Source organism: Apteryx mantelli, chromosome 1 (genome assembly GCF_036417845.1).
Source record: "Apteryx mantelli isolate bAptMan1 chromosome 1, bAptMan1.hap1, whole genome shotgun sequence".
Taxonomy (NCBI): domain Eukaryota; kingdom Metazoa; phylum Chordata; class Aves; order Apterygiformes; family Apterygidae; genus Apteryx; species Apteryx mantelli.
In genome coordinates, this window is record NC_089978.1 from 170,824,773 (window position 1) to 170,846,567 (window position 21,795).

Sequence of the window (21,795 nt, forward strand, 5' to 3'; positions counted from 1 at the left end):
AAATTTTTTTAATGCAAATTTGTCAATAGTTATTCCTCTTAAAACTTTCACTGTGATTTTCAAATCAGCTTTGCAAAAGAAAATTTCATTGTTTTAATGATTTTCCAATTTTTTCAAAGCAATATTTTTCACCTGAAAATGTTAATGTGAAAGTATTACAGAAGCATGCTATTTGTTTTATTTTTTGTTTAGGTGACCAAGTTCTGTGTGTTTAAAGTATTCAGATTGTGAGTTTTATTTATACTTTTTTAAAACGCCATGTATTAAAAATAGCTACAGATTCCTTCAGAACTTGCAGTTTCATTGAAGTAGGAAGGAATAGATTTAAAACATGTACACATCTGCGTTAACAACCTCTTTTTGCTTTGGGTGAAATGATGCCATTAATGCATCTATTTGCAATACTGTGTTACATTCTTTATTAGGTTTCTCTAGGTCTGAACTTTCTACAATTTACTTATCCATTTTCCCCTTTTCTTTTCTGTAAAGAGGAATCTTTGGAAGCTTTATTTTTCACGTTTTGTTTTTTCTTTAACCTTTGCTGTCTGAAAATTTAAGCGACTTGTACATGTTAGCTGGGCGGTATACATGTGTACAAGCATTGGCACTAGTGCTCTGCCTGTTCCTTCTTCACATCTTTCCTCCCTTTGTCCTTCTTCACATCTTTCCTCCCTTTGTTCCTGCCGTATGGGAATGCTCATTACTCAGCAGGATGCTGAGGTTTTCTACATTGTGGTAATGATGTCAGCAATGAAATGGTCAAATATTCCACACTACATAAAACTACTTTTTTTTTCCTTGCTTTCTTAATTCATCCTTTTTCTTTCCACTTTTTCCTGTATTCTAGTGGTGGGAGCATGCAATCAGAGAAATCCTTGAAGTAGCACAAAATAATGGCAGTAAAAGGAAGGTTATTTGGTTAAAAAACAGAATAAAACAAAACCTGCCACAGGTGCATCTTCAGGCTACTTGATTTGAATGAGATTTTCAATATAAAAATTGCTTGAGAAGCCTGAGAAAGGTGTTTGGTTTTTTTGTTTTTTGTTTTTTTTTTTGGGGGGGGGGGTGTTTTCCCTGAGCATTGAACATGAGTTTCTGCTGTTCTGTTAATGTGTGTAAAATCCCAAAATATTTTTAAGATTTTTGTGCTGGGAAACTTTTCTGTTGGCTTTAGGTTTTGTTAAATCTTTCTTGGAGACAAAAATTCTGATTTTCTGGCCAAGGAGGGTATCTTTGTCTAAAATTTTGTAGTCATTTTTATTTTAATACTCCCTTATCATTGTAATGCTGTATAATTTACATGTCTCAGGTCAAGTTGTGAATTAGCCATGCCACTGATGCAGTTGAAGGTCTAGCTGGATTTTTTTTAAGCTCATGTACGTTTGTACAGCTTCTAAAGCCTTGCAGCTCCAGAAGCATTTAACTGCTGCAGTCCATTATGGAGCCAGAGCTAATAAACCCTTGTTAGACCTGATCTGGCAGAGCCAACTTAGATGTCCTTGTTCTGTTTTCTGGGAACTGGGAATACCAAAGAGGCCCTTGGAATATGCAAAGCCAACTCTGGCCAGCTCTGAGCTGGAGCAAACTGTGCCGGGGAGCCAGAGCAGCAGCGCAGGGAGAGTTTACCCATGCTTTTACCAATTGCATTAATAAAATTATGGAAATGTTTTGGGGTTTTTTTGATAAACGTTTGAATCGAAAGGAATGAGGTTTCCATACTGCTTTTGTAGTTTGATAGTGTTAACAACAAAGGGAGTTTCTCGCTGTTCCCTGCCTCAATTCAGAGTGTTTTTAGTGAAACTAATCATAAAATTTAGTCAGTTCATAGGAAAGTAAGTTCTGCTAGAGTACACGGAAGGAACTGAATATGCAAACCATGTGATTTTTTTGTAATCATTTGAAGTAAGTTTGAAAGAGCATGCATTCTGACTCGCTACTGGCTGATTAGTGGATATTATCTTAGCTCACTTGGAAGAGCTTTCATTTGCTACACTAAAGGTTCCTTGTTTTCTCATTTCTTCTGTGCTGAATTCCTCATAACTGAAATGACAGCAACGTTTGCTTTCAAATGTGCTTCTGTAGTTTCCATGTTATATTGTAGTCATCCACACCTTTGCATTGCAAGAGCTCACTGGCTGTTTAATTAGGTATGTAGAGTACATCAAACATCTGCATAAGAGAGTGGTTATGGTATTCAGTGACACCAATTCAATAAATTATGGAACCATTAAAGACTCTGAAGACTGTGCAGTCTGGTTTTGGTGCAAGTGAACTCGTCTATAGAAGGGCTTAGTGAAATTAGGGAAGTATTTGCATGAGTTTTCATCATTGCTTGATCAAACATTATCATTGTGCACTTGTGTAAAATGATTAAAATGGTCAGGTTAATGCCTCATTTCCTGGTTTTATGCTGTTAAAGTAACTAACATAAGGCTCAACTAATGCTCTTTTAATTGAATAAAATAAAAGGACACGTTTATATTAGATGATAACACAGCCAAGATTTAAAAAAAAAAAAAAAAAAGCTTAAAGTGTCCATAATTAGATAATAGGTTAATATTTAAAGCATCTGAGAACCCTTGTAGATAGGAGCACTTGGATATTCAGCCCATCAGAAATTCAGGCAAGAGTCTCCCAATATATTTTGGATGCTACAAATGGTATCCTGCTTAGAACATTTTGGTCCATTATGGGTATATAACTTATATCCAGACTTATCAAAAATAGTTATATCACAATAGTATTCAAAATAGACTGACCTTCATCTTATTTAAGTCTTAAAATACTAGAATATAGACTTGCGGGGCACAGATCTGCTTTGCCTTCTCATTCATGATTTGGAGAGAGCTGAATCTTCTTGCAGCTATATTATCTGCCCCAAATGTAAGATTTTAAACTACTGATTCTTGAAATATTACTTACTTCTGTATTATTGTGTAGATGGTCTTCTTAGTAGAAGAAATATCTTTGTCAACTGGGATGTTCTTTGTAGTTCTGAATGCTACATTTCAAAGAAGTGTAATTTTACAGTAATTTCATAATATGTATGCTTTGTGAATTGAACATTGTGTATTTTATGTTGAACTGTATGAAGGTGACAGTCACATGATTCCTTTATTCTGTGTATCAGTCTTTTCAAAAAATGATATAATTACTTCTTTGCTTAGAATATAATACTTTCTTAACTTTATCTACCATATTGACCTCACATAATGGTCTCTCTTCTAGCTTCTTTAAAGAAAGTAGGCTCTGGAGCCCTGTAAGTGGGCTTACAATAACTGAGCTAGATTGGGGAACAGCAGTAGCTGTTACACATAATTTTACAGAACAGAATCTTGAGAGCTGCAATTGCTAAAATGGATAACATGACTCACAGAAGAATCTTTTAAAAAAGAGTATTTATAAAAGAACTGAAATGGTGAATGTACTGTTTTCCAGCACTCAACAGTGCTGAGATCAACAGCTTTGCTGCAGATAATGGTTTCAATAACACTTTTGTATTACTAGCATTAATTTCATACAACTTGTTATGGATTTTTAAGCACACAGCTATCAAGTCACTGTGAAGAATGAGAGAAATTTCTTATAGATTTGGCAAAGAAGGTTAGTATTTTGTCTGCTTAACTTAAGGTTCAGGCTGACCTTTAGGAGCCAGTTGCTGAAAATCTTTTCCCTCCCATTCACTCTAACATGCCTTTAGAAGCACTGATGAATGTTTATCTTGTTTGAAACCAGCAGATTCTCCTTATTATACCAGGAGTGCAGCTTTTTTCTCTCATTCGGTCCAAATTTGAGCATGAGCCGGGAAAATTCTGATGCAATTGGGATTTTTAATTCAAATCCAATTTAGATCCATATTGCTGCTCAATGCATTCTGAAAATTCTGCTTTGTGTATCGGATACAGGCTTAGGTTGTGTGTTTAACTAGCGTACTTTGAGTTGAATTATGCACTGCCAGTACCCTTCAAGCTAATCTTTTTATATCCATGCTGTTTTCTGTAGAAAGGAAATTCTTTGTACTGAGGAAGAGTTGAATCCTTTGAAGTCTACATGGTTCTATGCGAGCCAATATAGGCAAACCTTTTAGAAGGTGTGTTCATAACTGAGCTTTTGCCTGAAGGCTTTTTTCTAGAAAAGCCAGCTTTCCTGCCTGTTGAATAGTGATCAAACTTGCATACTCTCTTTTGGTTTTTTTTATTGCTCTAGTTCTGTGCAGATGGTATTTTCAGGAATATTGGTGATAAGACTGCATTGAGCTCTGCATATTTTGCTAATATTAGTATTTTTAGGAGCAGAAATCTGAGATTTTTAGTTGTCCCTCAGGTCCCTATTTTACCCTATACAAGATCATGCATAATATCTAGGAACAGGAGAGATCAGGGAAATTGGTGTCTTTTGAAGCCCCTCCCTCACTTGAAGTATTTAGTCCTTATAATATTTTGAAGCTGAAATTTTTCAGAGACGATGATGGAGCATTAATCATAGTGGATTGTCTTGTAGGACCATTTTCCTGTCGTGTGTGCTTTTGCAAGCGTCTTGCCTCTTACTGACACCATCTTGATCTTCTCTTCGTCCATTACAGTATTTATCTTCTGGAGCCCGGAAGATCCTCTGGTGCTTAAAAGTAATATATGTATAAGACATGATATACATAAACTTGTTTACATGGATCATTCTACAAGATTATGATGGAAGTATTAATTTCAGTTTACATAAAAATTCCGCAGTACCCTACAACCGGGGCAGTCTGCTACATAAATCCCTCTGTAAGACCGTAGATTTCACTTAAGTAATTAAGAACATCAGGTCCTCTGCTGAATCCACCTTTGCACTGTAGACCTCTCTTGAGGCAGCCAGAATACATCCCTTTCTCCTGCCCCTGACCCCCCAGGTGGTGTTTATATCTAAAGTTTGCCATATTTGGCATTTCTAAAAATAAGGCTACACCTTTCAGAATTTTTAGGGTTTTTTTTACTCTTTCTGAAGATACATTTAAGTGTCTAACATCAGGTAGCCTAATTTGAAAATCTTAAATATTCTCAGTACTGTTTTATATTTTTCTGTGAGTCTCAGTTTTCCTTTGCAAATGCAGGTTTCTTGATCCAAGAGCAGCAAAAAGAGAAGATGAAATGAGGGAGTTCAGGAACTCAAGACCTGAAGGGAAGGTGGCTTATAGGAATTAAAATTGGGATTTGACTATATCTGGTTTTGGAGATTAAGTGCTGCTACAAATCAAATAAGAAAAACAATGGTTAAATTTGTGTATAAGTTCTATCCTGGTAGGTATTTCTGTTAAATTAATCCTTTTCATTTTTGTGGTTCCTGAGCCATAAAAAAAATAAATAAAATAAATCAAGACTACTGTTACCATGATGAGCCTTTGATGCTGACATAAACAGCACTGCATAGTAAAAATAGTGTTGTTCTCTGCGTGTATGAGAGGGATGTTTGGTGGAACACTGATTGACTGGCTTCAATTTCTTTTTGTTAGATATTGTTCATGAAAATCTGAAAATGGGGTCAGATGGTGAAAGTGACCAAGCTTCTGGGACCTCGTCTGATGAAGTTCAGTCTCCCACAGGTGTTTGTCTCAGAAACCGGATACACAGGCGAATCTCTATGGAGGTAATGCACTCTTTGCATAAGGAACAGTTAAATTGACAGGAGACTTGGGGATTGCTTTAATTGTTCCGTACAACTGGTTGTCTTCCTCTCAATTAACTTTAAACAGGCTGACGTATATTTAGTGTGGAGAGCGTTATTATACTATTGCTTAAATTTCTGTTCCCATTCGTCACGCAGATATGAGATCATTATCTTGCGTTGTTTGAGCTGTTCCGTTTTGAAAAACTAAGTCTGTTTTGAAACTCCAATTTTTAGGAAGAAATTTAAAAGTGTAGCATTAGTGTTTATAGTATGTGAAAGCAGTAAAACTGCTTTCTAATCTTTGTAAAACAAATGCTACAGAAGAGATGGTCCTGACCGCTTCAGCCTTTCTCTCTCTTCCTGTTTTTTAATGAACGGAACTTTACAGGATGGTAAACAAAAGGAGGAAAAGTACCTTATGAATAACTGTGCACATAATTTCCTTTATTTATGAGTCTCATTACGAATACTAACCACCCTTGTGCTTGCTTTGTTGTCATTTCCCTTGGCAAAGAAAAACAGAACACTTCCCTGTTTCTAGAGTGTGCAAAAGTTATAATTATATTGGAGCCCTTCCATGCTGCTATAGTAGCACGTAAAATTTTGTAGTTGTCGCATTGTAACACGTACAACAATATGCACTTCGTAAGATTTTAAAATCTTCCTTCAAAGTATGATATCAAATACAGGGTTTGGGAACCAGATCTGGATAAGTTACAGTAGAGCATACATGCCAAAAATTTTTGATCTGTGAGGAGTTCCGTTCTGCTTGTAATTCCAGGACTCCAAGCGGGTAACGCTGGTCTGATTTCAACAATTCAGGAATTAATTGTATGAATTATTTCTATCTTTTCTAGCACCTGGGGGTTTTGTTGTCAAACTGCCTACATTTGTGTGTTAATCTCAGGTTTGAACAAAAGCCTGTTAAAATTGGACTGTAGACTTGAGTCTGATTTTTGCAGGATGCTTAAATTTAAAAAAATCATCTTAAAAGCTTGCACATCAGAATGTATGCTAGAGAGACTCAAACCCATCAGGGAAATGATTTAAAAGATTTACTCACTTTTTACTCGTTACCTATTTTCTCTGCATTTTGAAACATGCATTTAGAACAGGAAAGAAATAAGGAAGTTAATGGTAGGTAATGAAATTAGCAAGCTGAAATGAAAATGTGTCAAGTCTTCCAGAGGGGGTTAAGATTTTTTAGATTAGGTTTTCAGTTCATGAAACTCTGAAAGGAGCTATAAAAGAATTCAAAAAAAAAAAAAAAAGCATTAAATTTAGGGAAAGTATTTATCCAAATGTGAGACATTCCTGTGTAATTTTTTAGAGGGTATCAAATAAAAGCTGCTTTTCAGTGGGCTGTTTACGTTGTAAAACAGTTTTAAAATTGCTGCTTCGGAGCTTATGAGAATTCTTTTAAGTTCTGTTTGCCCAGTGTTAATTTCCTCATTTTTCTCCAAATTCCAAATGCTGGTTTCTGGGGTTTGAAAGTAACGTTATTTCTTCGTTGCCTGGCTCAGTCAATGAGAGTGCCAGCATTTTGGCAGCTCTTCTTGTACATTCTGTGATAATTGCAATTTTTCTCCCAGATTGCTTCAGTATTGGCATGGTGACTTTCAAAATAAGGTTTTGAGCTAACATTTGAAAACACTCTCACTTCTGAATTTTAAGAATGATATCTTTGATAAATATTTTTAGTTGACATAAGGTTCACTACATAGAAGTGATTTATAGTTTTTTGGGAGTTTTTTAACCTGTTTGTGCATGTCAGAGAAAAAGAACTAAAACTATCTTTGTACCTTTGGTTAAAATATCTTTCTAATCATAATCTTTCCAGTATAACGTGCACTTTAGCTGGCTTCCTAAGAGAAGGGTTTAAGGGATTACACTGTCTGCCTGTCTTTCCCTCCTTCCATTCTTCTTGGGGGTCATTTTCAGTCACATGGGTAGAAACCTCACATATGAATTTTCTGTTAATTTCTGAGGAAAAAAACTCTGAATCAGGAGAAACTGCTAGTGCACCCTTTTCTAGAAAAGGTGCAGCCTTTATTAAATGCCACAGTAGCCACGTATGAGCTCAATCTCAAGAAGGACATCCATAGAAAACAGTGTTTTACTGGTTTTGCTGTTCATGGAATGGCATTGCTTGCTTCCCTGACCGTCAAGGGAACTGAATACAAACTTTGTTTGTTTTACCAAATCTTACTTGTCTGGCCTGGGTGGTTTGTGCAATGGAGCTGGTTGGTTCAGTAGTAGTAATTTGATAATATAAAGGAAAGAAAAAAAAAATCTTTGTGTAGACCTGAGTTTTTATCACTTCAGTTTTTCTTTGTGGGTGTGTGGGGATCTGTCATTGCTAGGCATCATTGTGTAGCCTTAGGCCATATTCCCTATTAGTTCATTTAGGATGAGTTATAAGCTATATGCTATATGTATAGTTTGGAGTCAATTAGTCTGTGTGTGATCTTTATTTGCTGTAGTCTGCTGAAGTCATTAATCATACTTCAAATCCATTGCAGAAGATATTTGATTAAAACATTATAAAAAGTTGGATAAACTTAATAAGCCAATATTCCTTTCCTCTGTTTTCTAATAAATTGAACGTGCCTGTCGTCTTAGGAGTATATCCTTCTTTCTGTTTAATTTGGCTGATGTTCACTGTTTTTGTAATATTTATGCGTAATTTCTTACATATGTGGCTTGTTTGTTTCTCTGTACTGATTTGACAAAAGTCCTGGGGTTTTTTTGTTTTTTTGTTTTTTTTTTTAAGGTAACTAATCAGGTAAAGCTGAAAACTTGGAATAGCCCTTTGTACTTTTAAGACTTTTGGATATAACCAAGTTTTTCATGCTTCACTTGAACTTCCTTTAGGATTCTGTAGACTATTTATATGCAAATTAGTCACCCATCAAAAGAAAAACAGGTTTTTTACATGCTTGCTAAAAACATGCATACCATAAACTTAAGTGCTAATTATTGATACTGAATATTAATATTCTGGGGATGTTTTGTACTTCAGAATATACATTTTGATCCAAAATGTATATCAGCAAACTCATTTTACATAAAATTGTTAGAGATTTGAATGGTGTGTAGTTGAGCAAGCATAGCCCTGAGAAGGGCACTTGGCCAGCTATGACAGTTTTTCCTTTGATCAGAGCATGAAGAGGCTGTGAATGTGATATATTTCAAACTCCAGTATCAAAGTCCTTATCCCTTCTTTTATACTGTAGTAGTTCTTGATCCTTCATGTCAGTCTGCACTGCAGTGTTTCATACAATAAAGCTGTTTTCTGTAATTGTTAATGAAATGAGAGCTACAAATAGGTTTTAACATTGTTGAAGAGCAGACAGTTTTTCTTAGCCAGAACATTTGAAATATTTTGTTGAGAAATAAACCTGAATCTTGCCAAAATTTTCACACACACACTTTCTGAAAGCTAGAGGAGTGCAAAATGCACAATGCAGACACAGCTAGAAGCTGCATTCCCCCCCACACACACACACCTTGTTCTAGGGGAATCTTCATAGTGAAAGAAAGTTGAAATTTCATAATCTTAGGTTGACCCACTTTAGACAGGAAATCGTCATACTTCTGTGTAACCTAAATTTGGTGCATTTTAGATAAGTAGTTATACTGCAACAAGGATCCTGATTTACAGTGTAGAATTATCTGGGGTGAAAATTTTCTATCCACAGTAGCGGCTATGGAGATACCAACTTTCAATCTGTTATCCCCACAAATGACATCAAATTTAGGCCAGCATGGCTGATATAAACAGGGAGATGATATGCTTTTGCTTCTGCATTTGACAACATTGCAGTTGTGGGGTTAGATTCTTTCCAGTTTATCGATCCTAGTTTGCTTGGAAAAGAAAAAGAACGTACTGGAATGTCGTGGTATTGTCTAGATAAAATTTATTTTGCCTGTAATTCATAGATTATGGATGGTCCATAAAGCACTTGTTTTCCTTTTTAAACTCATTATATATGTTCTCATTCAGCAACTCTATTGACAGTAGCTGCAAACATCTCTTGTGTGAGGAACTTGGCTCCCAACAGCAGTTCTTGTTTAACTAAAATGTTTGTAATATAATATTAATACTAATGATCACTTAGTGAATCAGTAAAATTGTTTATCAGAACACATTTATGTAATCATTCCTTTCAAGTGCCAGAAGCAATATAGCCTAAGAATAAATACGTATGTGTATATATATTTTAAGTGTAGATGCTCTCATCGTATAATGAGAAACACTTCTCCAGATCATGGAGTTACTTTACAGCTTAAAGCATTTTCGCTTTGATTTGCTAAAAAGAAGACATGGACAGTAATACATTAATATAAAAACATTTCAAGTAATAAGTGCTCACTGGAGGCCTTGTGCCCATGCACTGGATACTGGATGCTTCATTAAGAACTGTAGTGGATAAAAAAATAGGAGATGCAGTCTCTGCAAATTGGAACATCTGTTTTCCCTCCGCAGAAGTCCGAGGTCTGTAAGCTGTCTTCGTATGTGAACTGGCACTGGGCCATAGCTCACTGTTCACCAGCCTGTTTCCCAGATATTTCATCCTGAGAAATAGTTCTGACCATCTGACTGTCACATTAGTAACAGGAGCTTGTTCCAGATCACACTGCTCCTACCACATCACTATTGGGTACAGTTTTCCCCTGAGAGGGTTGGCCACTGTATTTCTCTCTCTTGAGCTTAAAAGCAGTACGAAGTGGTCCCATGTCCAGGCATGCGTTGTACTGGGTAGCTTCAGAAGAGAGAGAACGCGGATGGGAAATGTGTTTTTTGCTGAGTTCCCCCCATATAGCAGAGTTATGAATACTTCAGCAGTCTTGACTGGCATGGATCAAATAACTCAATTTGCAGTTGGTCCAGCTAGGCAAATGTACCTGCTCCAGAGAAAAACCTACAAAAATTATTGAGATTTAAACTGACATAGTGCTGAGATTTTCTGATTGTAGCATTCGAGTTAGAATCTGGTTCATGGTTGCCATTCCCATGTGCCAGTAGGGCACTGGTGGCCTCCGTTCAGCTGTTTAACTTCTTGAACAGTAGACTGGACAGCAGTATTTATTCAGGTGTTCAGTCAGAGGCAGTAAGATCTTTTCTCCTGTCATTAGTTTTGGACTGTCACTGCAGGAAGCACTGTATCAAAGAGCGTGAGCATTCAGCCCGAGATCTCCTGCCACTTGAGAGGATCCTGAACCCACTTAAGTCATGCTTCGCTAGCACTGCTCCCCGCGGTGCCTGTTCGGTCATGCACTGTTGAACAAAAATTCTTCCTTCCCCCTTACTTGGGTGTTTGTCAGCCGTATGACTCCTCCTGCCTTATTTGTTAGGTTTTATCTGATTTCTGCGTCTCCTGACAATGGGCAGCTTCTCTCCTGATTCTTACATGAGTCCAAGCATATGGTCACCTACCAGATGATTTTAATGCCAGACAGGGGTAAAAAAGATGGAGTCAAATGCAATCAAGACTTCTTTGATTTTACTCTATTACTGACTTCACACAGGTTGAACTCCAGTATTGCCTCCATCCAGTCACACTTGGCAGCTCACTCAACTTTTTGCAAGGTTGCACAAGAAGTTATGCTGTTATTTTTGTAAACTCAGGATCTGCCTTCAGGTTCACATGAAGCTTGATGCTTTGGAAATCCCACTTTTAAAAACACACATGCATGTTCTAAATTATTAATATGGCCTTGACAAAACAGATGGACCTCTTTTTGATCTATTTGATTAGCTGACTTTCTTTCTTCTGTTTAATGTTGCTGCTACAAGAAAAATTATTTCAGCTTGGATAACAAACAGACTTCTGAACCTGTCTTTTACTAGATTTTGGGGGAATAAGGATAATGTAGTGATGCCTTTTTGTCCTTTTGTTAGGGACCTCTAAGCATCATGCCAAAGGTTCTTGCATTTCTCTTGCTGCTTCCTATTTCCTTCCTATTAAGTTTCTTGCCTTCCCCTGCTTCCCTACTTCCTTTATAAAAGTCAGTATGCTTTTTATAAAGATTGTCTTAATCTGGGGGATTTTGTTTCAAAACTTTTTTTTTTTTAAGTTCCTTTCTTGCTTCTTTAAAGATCCCTTTAAAAGTAATCTGTCATATTGGACATGTTTGGCAGTCTACGCTGGCAATCATTGGAGCACAGCAGATGAAAAGTTAGTGCTTGGATGCAGCATCCCAGAGTGGGACGCTACCTCGTACCCTGCCCTCCAGCCTTCCTTTCCTGTCCAGGACAGTCAGTTCCAGACTCTGAGTTCCAGCAGTTTTCTTTAATTACCTGATTTCTCCGTGGGACATCCCCTTTGATAGTTGCAGCTTTGTGTTGATGCGAGCGTCTTGTGTTTGGAAGCATTGACATTACAAAGAGCTCTTCTATTAGACCACTTGTGTTGTTGGCTTTGAGTTTGTTGCTGCTTTTGTTGCAGCTTCATTCGGGGTTTGGGGGGTTTTTCCTTCATTATCTCTTGTGCTCTTGCTGTCTGGAAATGAGAATCTTACAGGAAGAGAGTCTTGAGAGGGAAGAAATGATGTTGCCTTTCAGGACTCTCGCTTCTTCCGTCCAGGCTTCTTGCTGTTTGAAACTTGCGTTTTCGCAGTAATTTGTTCTGTTTGGTGTCTCGTCGTATTTTTTTCCAGTGCCCTTTCCCTCTATCTCTCTTTTTCTTGAAAGCTGATCGCCTTATGTTGCGTTTTACTTCTGGGCAGTTTTTCTTCCCTCTCTGTTACAGAAATTGGTCAAAATGGTCAAATTTTCAATGTCTTTATTTGACACTTGACAAACATAAAGTAATATCTCATATTTGAGTTTTATTTATCTTGTCTCAGATTTTTCAAAACTGGTTTTATATATTACATCTCTGGGTTTTTTGTTCATTTTGTTGGCTGTGAATAGAAGTTCTTGGAATGCAGTTTCTGAATACTGTATTTGTTCTAAACAGTTTCAACCCATCACCTTAAAACTGCTGGGAGAGAGGAAGTAAATTCAAAACCTGAATGTGTTTTTTGAGGGGAGGAAAAAAAAAATGAAAGAGCAGTTTTTATTCAGCTATTTGGGTGTCTAAACAGCATATCTATGGAATTAAAATTCCTGTTAAAAATAATTTGAAGAAGAAATTGTTCAGAATTCATATTTTTAACTGCTTACATGACATAAATTCTTACCTATTGAACTGTGATGCTGACTTTGTGAATTTAAAAAATAGTAGTAGTTATAAATATTACTGGAAAGATGTTGGCAAGTTTTCTTTTTATAAGTTTTTCACTGTGCTCAAGTAAATAAAACAAAAGCTAGCTGTTTGCGCTTCTGGTTTTCTTTGTTGTTATATATTTTCTTTATTTGAGTGGCCATAACTACTGTAGATATTGGTGATAAGTTTCTTTAATTCCTAGCAGTAAAGTCCTTGCTTTGTTGATTGGTGGTAATAGGTGTGCCAGAAAAATGTGACTCCTAGTGCCAAAATAGAGATTAAGGCTTTGAATTCATGGTAATACCCATATTTCACTGATTACAATTAGCTCCTCATCTTTTCCTAGCACCCCTACATGCAGAACGGGAAAGCTATTTGTTGGGGTTAGAGGTTGTGGGCTCAACCTTATGACAAAATTCCTGAAAATATTTTGAGTATTTGTTTTGACTAGTATATTGGGAAAAAAAACCCTCATGATCTAATTGATTAATGAATTCCACACCTTTAATAATTTTGTGTAATGATCAAACACAACTTCAAGCCACATGATTCCACAAGGGCATGTCCAATTAAATACTTGAAACCGATGCTTTCTTCAATTGCATTGCACACTGGCAGAGTGTCTAAAGAACAGCCTGGATTTATGGAGTGAGAAGTAGCAGTGATCTTTTGCAGATGGGCCTTAAAGTTGTATTTTCACTACTACTTGTAATAGAAGAAAAGGTTCTTTGACGCTTTTCTCAAATTTAATAGAATGGTAATTGATTCATTGTGATTTAATGTTTTCAGTAAAATAAAAACATAACATTTGGGTGTAGAAGAAAAATATAATATTCAGATACAAACCATCCTGCAGGAGAAGGAAAAAGTCCATTTTCTGCATCATGATGAAATTATAGTTACACCTGTTACTAGAGCATGGGCCTGCTGTAAGATGAGCATTACAATGTGAGCCACGCTTTAGCATTGAGCTTTTCTTGAAGCCTGGAATTAGATAAGTGTTATCTAGTTACTTTTCTTTTTTTTGAGTTGTCTTTTAAAAACTAAAGTTTGTTCACATGCTCGCTCTCTGTAGCTCCACGACAAATGGTGGTACCTTAAATTTATTATTTGTATTATAGACATATTGTTTCATTCCTGTTGGCTTTTCATGTCTGTAGGGTTTAGGATATTTTCACACACAGACAGACATGTTGGTTTGATATACCTAATCGGAAAACTGGCATAGATAACTCATCCCAGCTGTTAAAACAGTGGGTTTAGTTAAAATCATTGAGGCTTGTTTAAAAGGATGTGAAAAAAGCATGATGCTGAGGTTGTATAAATTTCTTATGGTGGATATTTGAGCTTGCATTTTGCTTCGAGACTTTGGAGGTCTCCAAGTCTGCACTGCTGTAACCAAACAACAGGGTTCTCTATAAATATGTTCTGTGATTTGGGGTTGTTTTTTTTCTATTTGCTTTTGCCTCTAGCAACCTTGTAATATGTCAGAATTCTTTAGAGAATCCAGTTGGCTTTAACTATGCTAACTTTGTCATTTGACAAAAATGCACTGAAATTTGATAAGGCAGCCTTCAGAAAACAACTCCACATGATATCTGATACTAAAATGGTACAGTAAGTACATTCATTTAAGATTGTATATGACTGTGTTAAGTTCTCATTGGCATATGCAAGTGTTTTTCAATTTATTTTCTTTGCATATTATTAAGTAACACATAATATACATTTTTATTTAAAATAAGTGAGGAAAGTAGAAGATTTCTTTTTTTCTATGGTAAGCATGCCATGGAGTTGAACTGTGTTGCATAGAGGGTTGAGATGTAGCTTTGAGATCTCATGAAGCATTCTTCAGTGAACAAAAGCACTATGACTTATTAGTGAGCAGCTTGTGGTTGCAGCTGACACATCTCTCTGGTGCTTGCTAAAACCAGTGAGAAAGCTAATTCAGGCCGATGCTTACACAAAAGAGCAAATTGTTTTCATTTGATCTGTAGTGGACTATTCGGGCTGTCAAACTGGTGACTTCAGACTTGGCAGTTATTTTTCTTTATGATGATGTTACAAAACTTTGGTGATGGTATTGAAAAATACCATCACCAAAACAATAAAGACTGGCTTATAACGATGCAGCTTGGCAGTAGAGTTGCGCTAGTCCTCTGGCTAGCAGCTCCTGAAAGAGCCAGCCTCCTTCGTCCCCTGGCTCCCGAACTTCCATCAGCAGGTAATTACTCACATTGCTCTGAAGGCGTAGTTTTCTGCCGGTTGAGTTTCTGAAACCACATCACTGAGTCGTCAGCTCCAAGCGTGTTCTCCTCCAAGGAAGTGATGGGAACATGTGGCCACAGGCATTGGACTGCCGTTTTTGGAGGCTGTCAGCTGCTCGGCTTCAGATACAGGCTAGCTAATCTGACACAGAAGGAGTAATGAATTGAGGTTGATGCTCTTGTCAGACAATATATCATGGTTTTTCCTTCTGATTTTTCTGACCGTTTGCTTAGTACTATAGGACTGCTTTTCTTTTCACCTCCTACTACCTCACTGGCAGAAGCCCTAATCTTTTTTTCCCTTACCGCAGTTACAAGTGCAGCAACACTCTGAAAGAAACAGTCTCTCAGTTAAAAAAAATTGGTGACATTTGCAGTCCAATAGATATGGGGAAAGATTTATTGTTGCTACTACAGGAAGAAAGCAACGGTCTGCAAACTGGCACATTAGTGAATGATAAAAATGAAAGTAGTCTCAGTTTTTCTTCTTTCCCACTTGAGATGCTGACATTTTAGCATAGTGAGAACTGAATGCAAGAAAGCCTCAACAAATTCTTCACTAAAGCAGTTTTCTGGTTATTTACTGGTTTTGTTTATTTTTGATTATTGGTATTCTATTTTGTACAAAACATTAGTGTTTGTTATCTAAATGTGTGTTATATGAGTTAGTGACTTGTGTCATCAGAAGACAGACTTAAAAGTGTGCATATTTGAAATTCCTTTTTTTTTCCTGTGGTATATTTAACCATTAACCATATTTAACCATAACCATTTAACTGTAGAGTTCAAACATTGTATATCCTGAGTAAGTATCTTCTTTATGTTACACGTGGATTTACTGAAGTGTGTAGTGCATCGTGACAAAGCATAAATGGTGAATTAAGGAAAGTGAGAAGTTGTTCTTAGTACCGGATTCAATGCTTGAAAAGTGAATGGTGCTCCTTTTACAGATAAGAATAGATACATTATGTGGAAATGTATAATTTTTTGACAAGATTTCAGAGAGGGGTGAAAATTGATTTATTAACCAGGAGTTAGACTTTTCAGAAAGTCTCAAGCCATGGCACTAAAGAATATTACATGGGCCAAGCCAACCAGATAGAAAGAGGAGTATCTGGTAAGTTTGTATTAGGGAGAACAGGAGAGCAGACTTGGATAGGTAGAAAAGAAACAGAGTCACTTTAGAGAATTGGATGTGAAAGCGAAATATGGTAACAGAATGCTAGTGCTAAACCCTTGTGAAGGGACTACTGTGGATGGCAAGTGAAGATGCTGATGTTTGCAGTAGTATTTTGGGATGTCCAAATGGGCACCAGAAGGTGAAGAAGTCAAAAGGTAGAATGTTTTTTACTTCCAAATATATGTGAAACAACAGGACCTGTTTGGTGTTTAGATTTGGAAGGTGTATTTGTTTACTTACAATGTTAAATTACTCAGCCCACAGAACCTGCAGGATTTAAGCTGGAAAACCTACCAAAGCTTCTCGTGCCCCAAAGTAGTCTGTGATAGATAGACTATACATGAAAAGTTACAGCAGGTCAGTTGGATACTAGCCAGACCAAAGGAAAGGCTTGACAAAGTGTAGCTTTTCTCAGAGCATTTGCTGTAGCTAGTGTTGGAAATAAATAGTAAAGATTAGGACAAGTCGGGATATTTTATCTCCATAGACAAGAAACTGATATTAGAGTGACAAGTGCTTGCATTTTTATCTCCAATCAAGCGGAGTGGAACAAATGTTATTTTGGTTTCAAACAAGTTATAAAAATAGTATACATTTCTCTGCCACTGATGAAGCAAGATTAAGCATTAACCATTACACATGAGGAAAGAAAAACGTGGTTTTGAGATGTAGAAGGGTGGAAATGCCACCTGAGCATTCTGGTTACCTAGCAAAGCACATGATGCTTGAATGTATTCTGCAGAATATGGTTTGGAAGTGGATCAATAAGTAGCTCATTAAGCAACATAGTTAATTGTAGGCATTTGAACTTTTAACAATACTACATTTACTGAACATTAGGATTTATTTTGTGGCAAGCTGACCCTAAAGATAACCGTGAAAGAGTCAAACTGGAAAATGTTATGAATTCACAAGAAATTTTTCACAAATTTAAACTTATTTTTCCAAATGAGGACTAAAGTGACGTACAGAAAAATGCTATTACTTTAGTTTTCTAATGCATAGTTTATTTTAGGTGATGTATTTTAGGTCCCTGAAAACTAAGGTTTTGCATTTCAGTAAACCTTTGGTTGTTACAGTTACAAAGAAGTGCAGCCAGGTTCCCTCTGCGTAGACGAGGGAATGTGTACGTAGTTTAAGAGCCCACCTGTTGTGTTTAAAAACTAATACCTAAAATAATTTAGGGAATTATTCTAATTTCCTAACTTAAAAATGAAGCAAAAGTTTAAAAGATTCAGAGAGATGCAAAATTGATTTCTGTGTTAAAATGGGGTGTTTAACTGTGTAGTATTGGCAAGTTCAAGATCTTACGTATCAAAAATTAAAGAGCATAGTGAAAATAATCCTGTCATTAATTTTGTATATGCTTCCTTATTACTTCTTTAAACAACATCATAGCAGGATCTCGTAACAGCCTGCACATTTAAGTTGTCTAATAGTTTCCATTATAAATGGTGTCTTGTGGTCTTTGTCTTGAGCAATGCTAGCACTTCATTAGATTCGAGTGGTAAATGAAATTAGGCTGGACAAAGTCCTCTGCCCAGAGAAGTGTCTTTTTCCGTTGTTTCGTGGAATTCCACAATGGTTTAAGAGAATGAGAAATACTTGGAAAAATCACCATTTCCCCCTGCTGCTCGCATTCCACTAGAGCAGTTTGGCAGCGTGCCGAAATCACCAGGAACGGCAGCATTCAGGAGAAGCAGGCTTTGGTGCCACTGAAGCAGCAATAGCAAGACCGCGACGGGAACGTCCAGGAGCTGCCGCAAGAGCAGGGGGAGGGAGGGGAGCTGGGGAGCGTGGTGGTCGTGCAACTCCAGGCTCCGCACGCCAAGGCTCATGCTTGGCCTGTGCGTCCTGTCCATAAAGAGGCTTTACTGCCAGTGCAGAAATGGACTAGTTTTCCCCGGCCGACTTTACTGCCCGGCACATACTTTACCTTTTGTGGAAACTTTTGTGGTCTTTTGCTGCTGCCAGTTAATCAGGTTGCCCTAAGTGTCAGCAGACTACTTAGTCCTTGAACACCCCAGCTTCAAAACTGGTTGGCGTATGATAGGGGCTTCTTTTTTTTTTTTTTCTTTTTAATGTAATCTCTGTTAAATTACTGGGTTTTTCAGCTATGTCAAAGTGATGTAATTTTAGTTTCCAATTTTGCTACTTAGCTGCTAGGAAACACTGTATTTATTTGTCGTGCGCTTCTAATGAGCCCCCTTCCATGTTGCCGCGTAGTATTTAATTCAGATTGCATTTTTTTCCATGAGATGGTTGCTTCATTTATTGCAAAAACTGGGTGGTAGTAAGGCAGCACAGGCAAACAGAATATAGTAATTCCTGTCTTTCAGATATTTGGGTGTACAGTCTAAATAATTTTCTTTAATTTTGCCATTTCTAAGTAGTTAGATAAAGGCTAATGATAGTAGTAGACTTCATGTAAGTAACCTTATATATCCTTTGGAACATTGGTGTCATAAAAGGCTGCTGACTGTGGTAGGTAAAAATTTCAAATATATATATATATATGTATTTTTTTTAATGCTCATGGTTTTGTAAGCCTTGCAACACAACCACACATGCCTGAGTGTCACAAGTGGAATAGTAGTGTAGATGATTAGGGTATCTGCAGCAGTTTCCATTAAGTCATTGCATTTTCCTCACAGAGGAGAGACTTTCTTGAGCTCTGAGAAGTTAAGGAGCGTGGGTAGTGTTTTCATTTTATTTGCAAAATGACAGAGTTTTAAGCTACCAGCACTAAGCATTCATTTGGGGGGGGGGAAAGACTGATAACCATTAGGTATTGTGCATTGTATACAAGTGTCAGTATAGAAATTATATTTAAAAACAGATGATATCCTGAAAAAGATATCCTCTCCCCATTTTCCCCTCAGGTTGTGAGGTTGTGTTTGTGTTTTAAAGAAACACTTGGGGGGGGGGGCCTGGGAGTTGTATAAAATAGGTTATGTTGGTGTTTCTCCCCCTGCCCCCCTCTCCCCCGACTGGGTCAGTTTAGGGGCTTTACCATCAGTAAGTACTTAGATTCAAACAGTATCTTTATGATGTTTTGTGGGGCACAAGTACAGCAAATCACAGCTTAAGTCAGTTTAGGATGGAGGGTAAGTCACACGGATCTCTGAAGTAATAGGGAGGGTGAAGAGACAGTAATTTTTAGAAGTTCTTCTTTATATATTTTCTTGTACCTAAAATATTGTTATCTATGGTTTGGTACAGTAACCTCCACCAGTAGTTTTGTACTTTGGCTTTCTGGACTCCAAAACAGTAAATCCTTTACAGTTTGAGGGCTGCCATTAGGGCTAAAGGCTGCTTTCGCTTTCTTCTTTCTACAAACCGTTCAACTTCATATGCTTGGGAACGCTTCTTCAAGGCAGCAGGCCTAGTTGTGAAGCAGCGCTCTCTTTGCCAGAAGGACAAGTGCCGTGCGAGAAGAGGAGGTGGAGAGTGAGCTGCGGGATGTAATCAACCCCGTCAGCATTTCATGAGGCCTCTGAGCTGTGGTCAATGATTTTAGTATACATATAAAGAGACTCTATTAAAATACTGTCAAATAAGCACTATGGAACAATAATAAGAGCATTACAGCAGATTTCCCTGCTTCTGGAGTTAATAGCTAGGAGTGGGAGAAAGCTATTTTGCCCCAGGATATATAGGTTAATGATGGTATCTGCTGTGTTCAGGTTACGCTGAAAAACTCAGCCCAGCTTTCTTTTCTTCTGCCATCTTGGGATTTGGCAAATTTCTGCTTCACTTTATTGTTCTTGAGAAATGGGAGAAAGAAAATCAGGATATTGCCCGGCTGTTGGATCTGGGAGGTCCTCTTTCTGCCATCTCAGTCTCGTCCCAGCAGTTCCTAGGAATTGCCACTGTAGTGCGGGGATCCAGCTGCTTCCTTTAAGGCATCAGGAAGCTCCTTCCTTTGAGTTCATTTGGTTTGACGTGCTACCTGAATTTTCTGAAGAATGCACTAAATAATAGGGTGGTGTGCTTTTTTTTTTTCATGAAGTGTTTTTTGGTTTTTTGTTTTTTGTTTTTAATAAACTGAAGCCCATTGGGGTTGGGGGAAGGTATTTCTCCCTTCAGATGCTGCTAACTACTGAATTTGAGTTGCCTGTTGCATTAGCAGAGCTTTCTAAAAAGAAGAAAGGTGAATTCTGTAATGGAAAAAATCCTTTTAAGGAAGGGGTTACTCCTAGCTCTCGTTACAATTAATTAGTTCCTGCACTCTCCCCAAAACCACACAGGCAGTTAGTTTTTAAATTGCCAGTGATTTAAAAACTGTGAAATGCAGAAGCTGAAAATGAGTAAAGAAATAGGAAGCTGCCAAAACTGAGAGATGCTTTTGTTTTCTTTTAATTGATCTTCAAAATGGTGATCAAAGCTGCCTTTCTCTGTTCTTCAGTCTGTACATCAACAATACTTCTTTGTTTAAAGGTTGTGGTTCCAAGTTAAGAATTCTGTACAAAATGAAAAATATGGGCACTGAATTCTCCACTTAGAGAAGCTGATGCTGGGCTGCAAAGAGCAAGCTAAGAGATTTTATTCTCTGTACTTAAGCGGATACGAGGAGTGAAAGAAAGAACAGGAAAGTCAACTGCCAGAAGTTCAAGCTTCAGTGGCATCAGTCCAAGGATTTCTGTCCGTACCCAATGGTGATAGTGAACAGCATGTGTACACCCATCATTTGGGGGGTGGGCGTGTGTATTAGCACTTCCATCCTACCAGAAACTAAATTAATTGCTGGATTCGATTCTTTTTTAATATATTTTAAAATAATATTTTTTGCTCAGCTCTTGTTTCAGGTACATGACCAGTTCATGCATATACATAGTTCAAATACATTGGTGATGCTGAAAGTTTGCCAAGTTGTCCACCAAGATCTCAAGTCCTGAAAAGTCTAATGATGCAGGTCCTTGACGGCTTAAGCCAGTGTAGCGGCTGGCTTCCTGGGATTGCCCTGTTGCCCCTTCAGCCCACGTGTTGCTGTCCTCTTGGTCGTTCCTGCTCCAAGTGTGTCTGACCTTACACTGAACCTGTTCAGAGCAGAAAGCTGGCAGAAAGCTATGCGCTCCGTGTGAGATAGCTTCCCAATGATTTAGCATGCTGAAATAGTTCAAAGCTGTTGCAAAGACATGAGTAGGAACACATGGCCAAAACTGGGGGGAACAGCATGGGGATGTAGCTGCCAGCATTTAGATTAGTTCAGGATGCCCAGAAATCAAAGCTTGAGATGATAGATAAGAGAGAATAGTAACATCAAGAGCATCCCTACTGCCATCAGGTCATTACTGATTAAATCTGGGGTCTACCAGCTGGCCTACCTCTTCTGCTGGGAAGAATGCAAAACCTGAGGTGGTTCCAGAGATGTTCTCCTAATTCCAGAGTAGGATGTGTGTAGATGGATTGTACAGTTTGATACTGAGTATGACTTTAATTGGATTAACTACCTTTGCTGAACAACAAGTCCTTTGTTTTAGCAATT

The 21,795-nt window shown here is 37.5% G+C and overlaps 1 protein-coding gene across 5 annotated transcripts in view; it reads left to right on the plus strand.

Annotated features, from left to right (window-relative positions):
• CDK17 (cyclin dependent kinase 17) overlaps positions 1 to 21,795 on the plus strand; it is a 102,777-nt gene that overhangs the window by 60,184 nt on the left and 20,798 nt on the right. For all 5 annotated transcript variants that reach the window (XR_010886503.1, XM_067312169.1, XM_067312165.1 and 2 more), the window contains exon 4: positions 5,492 to 5,625. Coding sequence is in view for 4 of the 5 variants with exons in the window: in XM_067312169.1 (XP_067168270.1) it covers positions 5,492 to 5,625 (134 nt within the window). In the remaining variant the exon portion in view is untranslated. The remainder of the gene's footprint in view (positions 1 to 5,491; positions 5,626 to 21,795) is intronic.